This window comes from Hyalella azteca, unplaced genomic scaffold (genome assembly GCF_000764305.2).
Source record: "Hyalella azteca isolate HAZT.00-mixed unplaced genomic scaffold, Hazt_2.0.2 contig12764, whole genome shotgun sequence".
Classification (NCBI taxonomy): Eukaryota; Metazoa; Arthropoda; class Malacostraca; order Amphipoda; family Hyalellidae; genus Hyalella; species Hyalella azteca.
In genome coordinates, this window is record NW_025942712.1 from 576,570 (window position 1) to 585,907 (window position 9,338).

Sequence of the window (9,338 nt, forward strand, 5' to 3'; positions counted from 1 at the left end):
CAGGCAATTTTTTAAATTTACGGTTAAAATTCAAAGACCGATGACTATTCATGCTTGTTCCATTAATTTAACAAGTTGTGACTGCATTCAGCGACAGAGTTTCATTAGCGACATGATTTTATGAAGACCATGATTTTTCTCACTAGCTGACTAACTTCTGGGGTGACAACAATCTAATGAGCACATCGTTGAATATCTAACTAGAACCTTGAATGTGGTCGAAAATCTTGATTCAGATCCAAATATATTTGAGAAAATACGGTTTATAATTATTTTTAAACCCGACGCCTATCTTCTCTGTCTCCTGTCAATTCGTCGTCTCTATACCCTATCTATGTTACAACTGGTCATCTCTGTTTGATTGTAGTCCAAACATAGGCCACCCGAGACTGGATGTTATTTGTGATGACTTATGGTAGTGAAGTGAGAACGATCTCCTGGCCTTGACATTGCCGTGCCCTAATGAACCTTCACGAGTATCTCGATCGATGTGTCCAGCTGTCTTGGAAATATTCTACTCGCCTGCTCCTTGACCTTGCTAATATGGGCGGCAGGAATAGTGTTGTCGCCACGAGTAACCTTTTCAAGCTCGCTTGTTCTATGAGAGATTCGGAGGGGATTTCTCGAAACTTTCATACACGAAGTTAATCTTAACTCGCTCTCTTTTTCGCACATTTTCTCATTTATGGAAAAAATGCATTATTGTGCACGCCATGTCCGTCTGTCCGTCCGTCTGTCCGTCCGTCTGTCTGCCCGTTCGTGACTTCACGTTTTCGTCGGCGAGAAAATGCGCTCTCTGTCACTCACTACAGTGAGTATTGAGTTATATTTTTTTCAAGTAACTCGATACTAAATATGAATCGCGTTTTCGAAAATTTGTCGACTTGTTTTTTATTTGCAGATTAACATAAGCGACAATTCAGTAAGTATCGCTTTCAATCGAAAGTGTATCAATTTTGGTAATTAATAAAGTGAAATATATACTAATCAATAGAGTGAATTATAGTTGAGTGTCTCCTCACTTTGTTTCTTACTTCAAAATTATTTGCTATTCTGCGGAAGTAGAGTCGAGCATCAGTCTATTGTTTATGAAATCTTGACGATCATGCCCGGCTCCCTAATGGATCACTCTTGGTCGATCCTTTCATCATTTCTGTCGTCCGCTTACAGTCTTCAGCGATTCAATGCCTCCTTTGTTGCGAGAAATTCTCAGAGAATATGCAGGAGCTTCTGGTCGCGACAAGAATTGCGACACGAGTACACGATGAGCGTGAATACCAGGGGCCATACGTTCAAAATTCCGTAAGTGAACGTAAGTACTTACGCTCTATTTTCTTGTCTATGATTGGTGGATTTTGCTTGAAAGACCGTCAATGATTGGCTGATGAACTTACGATCTCTTAACTTTTTTTTTTTGAAAGTATGGGCCCTGGTCGCGACAAGAATTGCGACAGAAGTACACGATGAGCGTGAATACCAGGCTATCTTGCCCACACATAATCGCAATGTCGACGCTGATTTGCGATGTCGAACAGCCTAAGATTTCTGAGAGATTTGCTGCTTCTGTCAAGGATACAGGCCATCAGCCATGCCATCAACCAATCATTCATCTTAGAAAAGACATATGACCCTCGAATGCTTGTATATATGGAAAGAAAAATGTTGATATTTTTGTTGTCGTTAATTTGTTAGATTTATATTAGCGTTATTAATTTATTTGATACGCGTTTATGACGGAGCAGCGATATCACTCAAAATTCACTATTGAAAGGAACGCACAAAGATAGAACGAAAGACTCGTCTTACATGATGACATTTCACTTTCTGCTTAGTAAGCCCCCGGCTTTTCGCTGTAGAATCAATAAGTTCCTAGCAGGTGCTTAGTAAGTAGATTGCATAAGGGCTCAATTATTTGCTGCTAATATCGTACTGTCGATACCTGTTGCTTTTAAAAGTTAATTGATTTATATTTATTGATTAACCGAGGAGATCCTTTAACCGAACCATGCTTGAAGTTTTAGTTTAACAACTTTAGTAAATATTTTTTATTCATCTACCAATTTTTTATTTCCATTTGGAATGACTCAAATTCGAATTTATATTGACAAGGATTCAATTTTCTCATTTATATTATTTAATTAAGCCGAGATTAAATGCGGGTATCTCCATAAGAATTTCAATTTCAGGCCTACGCTCTGCAGCCTAGCATCGGATGCAGAATTTCTGCTTTTGTTCCGCTGAGTTGGCAATCTCTTGGCTTCCAACGATAATTATAATGTATTCCTATTTTGACGCTGGCGAGCTGGTCCCCTTGAATGGCGCTCTCTTCGTCACTGATTCCTCTTTTTCTGACACTGCCATAACTCGGATGCTGGATAGTATCATGTGTACCTATAGTGTGCTCACACCTATAACAGTGTATAGTGACGTAAAGAACTCAATATATCATTTCCAATTGTTCTGTTACACGTGGAGGTATGATTGTTAAAAAAACTGCATCTCTATCATTTTTTCGTGTTCAACAGTTTTTTCCTTAGTCTGGAATGTTTTAAAAACCTTTTTCTTGAATAACTGGAAATTGCAATCTTTTCCGCTTCTGCATACATTGTCTGAAAATATTCAGTAGTGTTTGTTTTCTCACTGTTTAGGTCGATTTAATTTCGTTTGGTTTCTTTAGAACCTTTCAGAGTCCCTTGCGTGTAGGTTTTACAGTAGTACTTCAAACCTTTATTAGATATATTTTCAAAGAAACCCGTTTTCTGCCATAACTATAAAAAATGTATATGTTATATTCTTGTATATGTTATGATCTCTCATATCCTTCGGGTTCCTTAATTTTGTATTTATGTATAGATCCACCAGAAAATTTTTCCCCTATGCATTTAATTTTTCTGAATGTTTGCAAGCATCGTTTTCCAATTGTGCACCTGCCATCCATATCCGATTTTTGCTCCATCAATATGTCTGTTGACTCGTGACTCACTACTTCTCATTTGCTGTATTTTATGTGGTCGTGCGATATCATCGCTACAGTTTTCTTCTTTTAATTAGGCTCTCTTTATCGTACGGTAGTAAAACGACCGCGTGGTACGAAGGAAAATTACTCAATGACGTGCAAAAATTAAGTTGTATTTGCGTTAAAAAATATGGTTATATCCTGTAATCGTAATCGTAAGTGACCGCAATACAAATTTGAGCGCTTGTAACAGAACATCTGGTATTGAAGTAAATTCAGGTGATGATAGACACGTCTAGCCTGTCTCTGATAAGGTTGATAGCTTGAAAAGCTTTTCGGTTATGTTTGGAATTTTAATCAAATTTCTGCTCTCTGCGTCAGATTATTTCTTGGGTAAAAGCCTCAATAATTGGCGCTTGTGGGGTATGCGTTGGTGATACTGCTTCTCAAGATTCGATTTTCGTGCACAATTTTTATGCGTGCTGGCCTACGATCAATATTTGAATTAGTAAAAGTTTTTATTTAGTTACTCATTGTGGAATTATTTAAATATAAGGCTAATTAACAGGTATGAAATAAAAGAATGGAGTATAGTAATCATTCATATGAACGTCATAATTTCGATATTAATGATTGTTATGGATGGTTCAGTAAGGATTGCGAGGTCTAGATGCTTGCAAATGCAAGCATCACTTGGAAGAAGAGGCCGGCAACTCTTTTTTGTGGCAATGCTCCTGAGATTCCTGAGTCCTTCTTGGTCTGCAGATTCCTGAGTAATAATCATCCCTATAAGCGTCATAATTGCTATTATATAGATTGTTATGGATGGTTCAGTAAGGATTGCGAGGTCTAGATGCTTGCAAATGCAAGCATCACTTGGAAGAAGAGGCCGGCATCTCTTTTTTTGTGCTCGTGTTGACAGACGAACTAACCGCAAGAACCTGCGTCTTCTCATCACTCCTAATTGTCGTCAGCTGAGAGAGCCGCTAATGAAAGAACCACTCAAATCTTTACCTTAACCTTCCTCTGTTTTTAGAGCATTTTCTCATTTATAGAAAAAAGGCGCTATTGTGCTCGCCATGTCCGTCTGTCCGTCCGTCTGTCTGTCTGTCCGTCTGCCTGTCTGTCTGTCCGTGACTTAACGTTTTCGTCGACGAGAAAATGCGCTCTCTGTCACTCACTGCAGTGAGTACTGAGTTATATTTTTTCCTGTGTTGTTTAATTTTTGATGCTGTTACAAATAATTCTCAAATATGATTCTTTCCAAATCATTGTTGAGGATTTTTTTCAGCCGCTTTAATCTATTTACCTAGTAATACACTAGATGATAATTGAATACAGTGCGATGGTTTCCCATGCTCAATTTTTCAAGGTTTTGAGATTAAAAAACCTATTTGCGAATGGTATATAGACGGTATGGCGACGTTCGATGAATGTTAACTCACTCATCTATCAGGTTTTTTGTGTGCGCGTTGAATGGCATCTTAGGACTAATCCTAGCACTGAATGTATTTTAGCCGTATACTCGGGGTCGACACAAAGCGTCTACATTCTGTTGTATCTGTTCTATGGTTTGCTTTCTGAGCTCAACAATACGAGGCATATTTTTTCTTTAGTGAAGACTCATATAATATCTGCTAATTATGTTATCTCAAAAATATTCGTCTTAAATACTCTCTAAACAATTTCAGCTCGTGAGCTCTACGTTATTTTATATATTAACCAACATTTCATATTCTTAGAATCAATAAATCTTTTTGGATTGTGTAAATCAATATAGCAGTGCATTATCTTCAATTCGCACCGAAATGTCATTGAACCATTTTAAAAACATATTCATTATGCTCAAATCAATGGAATGTTTATCCTGATATCAAATTGACATTTCATACAATATAATTCCATACGCAGCTGCCACAATTTGTTTGTATACGTGCGTCCGTGGGAATATAAGGAACGGAAACGTGCAGACGCAACGCGCCGGATGAGCGCGTAACGCTATATCGAGGCTACGCTTGGCAAAGTAATTCAGTTGTTGAGACTTGGGCCTGCCGTGACTATCGTCCGAGTGGCTTGCTTGACACTTTTTCTTCGTTGCAATCTATTGTATTATCGAATTGAAACTGTTACGTTAGCTCAATAATTGAAAGTCTACTGTAAGAGACTTGGGTTCGTTTTTAGGTTGATTAATTCTGTTGACATAGGCGGACATGCTCTGTAATCTCATGCGAAGTATTGCGTGTTGCCACGAATACAACGTAGGCTCCTGACAATCTCGACATTACCCTTTTTAGCGCATTTTCTCATTTATGGAAAAAATGCACTATTGTGCTCGCCATGTCCGTCCGTCTGTCTGTCGGTCCGTCCGTCCGTGACCTCAAGTTTTCATCGACGAGAAAATGCGCTCTCTGTCACTCACTGCAGTGAGTACCGTACTGAGTTATATTTTTTTCGTTAACTCCTCGTAATAATTTCTGTTGTGAGTGTAATATTATTTCTTCCTACGTGATGAATTTATGCAAAATTTGCCGCATATTTCCAGGTAACTGAGATGGAAAATTTCTTTTGTGAGTAAGTCAGGTGTGTCGTGTATTTCATTTAAACTCTTGAGTGTCTCAAGACCAAAGATGGCATGTAAGACAATTAGCCACGATGAGCGCCAAAACGCCGCTTCATCTTCCTCTCGTTAGCTCGGCCTTGTCTCGTCGTTATTTCCGACGTAAGATCATTCGTCACGTACGAGCAATCGAACAGCAACAATGGCCGAGCGACCTCCAATCATTCGCGTGCGCTGTGAAGGATCAGAAGATGATTGCTGTTCCTCCTCAGGAGGAGAAGAGCATTTACTAGTCACTCAGCTGCGTAAAATTGCTCACGAGAAACGCCATTCTGCTCCTGATATTCGAGTACCTCCTAGTTTGTCGGTGACGTGGCTCACAGGCTTGAGAAAACCTCGCGAAAAGAGGCTATCAGGTCCTAATCTGCCACCGTCGCCGTTAACCCTTAATCCCGGCACGACGTCTCTCTATCAGCACAGAGCAAGTCTCGATGAGAACTACTTGGATACTTGGCAAGGTCGCCGATGGGCGAGACTGCAGCACAGGAGACGATACTCTGAAAGCCATCACGTTGAAGCTGTTCTATCAGGTATGACGTTCAGGGATGTAGCACATCGAGACTACATCTCAGTTAGGTATTCAGGGATGTAGCACATGGCGACAACAACTCAGGTACGGTATTCAGAGATCCACCACATCGAGACGACATCTCAGGTACGGTAGGTACTCCAAGTACTCACCTTGTAAACCATTTTTACTATATTCAGGCTTTTCTTTATATCATACGCAACACGAGTTGCTACCGTACACATGGCGCTGCTCTCAGCTGGTGCGACAGACGATCAAGCTTGTTTACGCTTGTCTTGTGTTGCTCCATGGCCCTGCGATCTACAAGTTTAATTGCCATCTTGTAACTTGTGATGGGTTGTTAGCTTAGGGGCATCATAGCTATAGCTTCAGGTTTCTTATTTGGTAAGCTGTCGCGAGCCAAACATCTGAAAATAATTTGAAACTCTTCATTGTTGCTGTGTCAATATTCCAAAATAAGCCGCAATATCTTTAATCAAGATTTCTATAAGAGGAACGTTTCAATTTTTGGAATCCTAAATCAGACAGCTTTATTTTTGTGACTAGCCTATATTTATTTCACACCAAGTACGCAGTAAGATGACGATACACTAATGTCTACTAAATAATTAACTTTTTGTTCAATTCGTTCCATTCTTAGCTTATTTGTTTTAGCGAAGGACTCAATCTTGTGAGGTGGCGCCAATGGTTACGATTTATTGTGCTACTCTTTTCTCACGGCCCGAAAAATAAGTTTTTTTAACGCATTTTCTCATTTATGGAAATAATGCACTATTGTGCTCGCCATGTCCGTCTGTCTGTCCGTGACCTCAAGTTTTCTTCTACGAGAAAATGCGCTTTCTGCCACTCACTGTAGTGAGAACTGAGTTATATTTTTTTATTCCTTTAACTGTACTCTAATTCATTTTTGATCTGTTGCAAAATTATCATTTCCCTATTTCTTGCAGGCGATGGAGGCGGTAGCAGCAGCAGCAACTTGCTGCGTATGCGCAGTTCTTTGCTGGGACAGTCCGCGCCTTCGCTGTCCGGGTCTACGGTGAGTACCGCGTGTAGAATTAATTCTTTCTACTTAATTAATTAATTAAGTCGAATGCTCTAAAACGATTGGTTTGAGACCTTCTTATTCATTGTCGTATTCTTAATTGAACAAATTTGTGCGGCTGTGTCTTTTGTTTGAACTGGCCCCATACTGTGAGTAGAGTTGGGGGGAAAATCGACTTCCTGGAATGGCGTTCGATTATTTAATGCTTCAACAAGTCGATTGTTTGCTCGTTAACTCGATTTGACACGAGATAGATTGAACAAAACTGAACTGATCGATAATTTGCTTTCATACTAAAAGAGATTGACTGATGCTTAGTGATAACTGATTACGTGATAATTTTTTCGTGATTGTTTGATTGTGTTTGCACGCGATCGTGTTTTATCGTGTTTTTTTTTTGCTACGGTTGAATCAATTTATTTCATTTAAATTATTATAAGTGAATGAATGTGGCTTACAAGTCTATTTGTTCAGTGTTCTGGAAATAAAAATCGTGTTGAAGCGTTGAAAAACTGCAGTAATAACAAATTCCTGGAAAGTATGAAACACCATCCTCCAACAGCGAACGGCTTGCATGATCTTAGTTTGGACTTGATTAACGTTCACCCAAACCTGGACGCGCGTCTAACAGGTAGTAACCTAACTACGACAGACATACGGGGTCCAGTGTATGTCTATATACGTGGACTACTTCTACACTCAAGTGTGATTACTAGTGTAGTCCTGAACTATGTCACAGTAGGTGTAAGGGAACGTTGCATGTATAGTGTGTCCACTCGAGACCTTCTCTACACGTGTTGTACTAACATATGTATATCTCATCAGTAATGGGTGTAATAAATTACTCGTACGAGAGAAAGTCTGATGTACCTCCCTCGAAAGAGCTCAGCTTCGATAATCAGCATAGTTGAAAAGGCTGTATCCAAGTTCCCTCCAAAAAATAACTGATGATTAGGTCTCATTTTTCTTCGTGTTAACGAAGAATTTGTTATAAGTATAACGAATGACATGACCAATCCCATGAGTGGCCAAATAACGTGTGAAGTAGGGACATGTTTTCACCCAGGACTTCCATGGTTGTTGATGTAAACTTTTTTCCTCTGAATTCTTTTATTTCCCAAATGTGCGCACTGTTTTTCTCACGAAATGATGAACTGCGGCGAGATTCTGCTTCCACATCATCGAATACTTTTGCATTTTCGGAATAACAATTAAATCGTCTCTTGTCCTCGTTGTGTTCAAAAGGTTTTTTATGATGTCGTCATGTTACTACGGTTTATTGCCTATATTATGAGAAATATGAATATATTTATATAGTACCTTAAGATTAAAATTGCTTGATTTCACTCACAATTTTATTTTTTCTCACTTTAGTCACTATAGGAACTGATTTTGCTTATTTAAACGATCCAGAGAATGTTTATTAAACAGATCCAGATTACAGATAATAATTGCTAGTTCATTAGCAACGCTTTCATCGCCGTGTCGACCAAGCTCCAAATTCCACGAGTACTAGCGAAATTTTGTAGCGACTTGTCGCTATTTTGCAACTTACTTTACCATATCTCCTTGTTTTTAGTATTATTATTGGAGTGACACGAGTGAATATTTTTTACAAAGGAAATTTGTTTATACTAGCAACGCTTGGCCGAAACACCTCCCACGTTACAGCATCCGCTGCTAGATCCTACGAAGGATGTTTGCCTTTAGTTGTAGATAATGTGCATTATGTGTCATCATGGTCATCAATGGTTAAAAATTGTTACTCCATTACTGATGAGTCAATTTCGCTTCTTTCTCTGTTAATTCAGTTGTAGATAATGTGCATTATGTGTCATTGTGGTCATCAATGGTTAAAAATTGTTACTCCATCACTGATGAGTCAATTTCGCTTCTTTCGCTGTCAATTCTTGCCGAAACGAAGGGTATACCCTATAGCAGCTGTTGATATGTTTGCTCAATGCTGCCGAAGTCGGAAAACTGATTATGTCGAGCAAATGTTGACATTCCTCTGATCGAAATGATCGAAAAACTTACCCTAGTATGAGGTAGGGAAAACTGCAGACGACTTTTTTTCTCGATTTTGTCAATTTTCTATGATGTTTGCACACAGATTTGAAATGCGTGTGCGTTGTATTCTGTTTCGTCGCTTCCTAATGTCAATTTATAATAGTGTCAGGTGTCCTCGATTTGA

The 9,338-nt window shown here is 39.0% G+C and overlaps 1 protein-coding gene across 1 annotated transcript in view; it reads left to right on the forward strand.

Annotated features, from left to right (window-relative positions):
• LOC108682752 overlaps window positions 1–7,138 on the forward strand; it is a gene marked incomplete at its 3' end in the record, with an annotated part of 81,803 nt that extends 74,665 nt beyond the window's left edge. Inside the window, exon 3 of the mRNA XM_047883374.1 lies at window positions 7,050–7,138. Coding sequence (XP_047739330.1) covers window positions 7,050–7,138 — 89 coding nt within the window. The remainder of the gene's footprint in view (window positions 1–7,049) is intronic.
• Window positions 7,139–9,338: the final 2,200 nt, after the last annotated feature.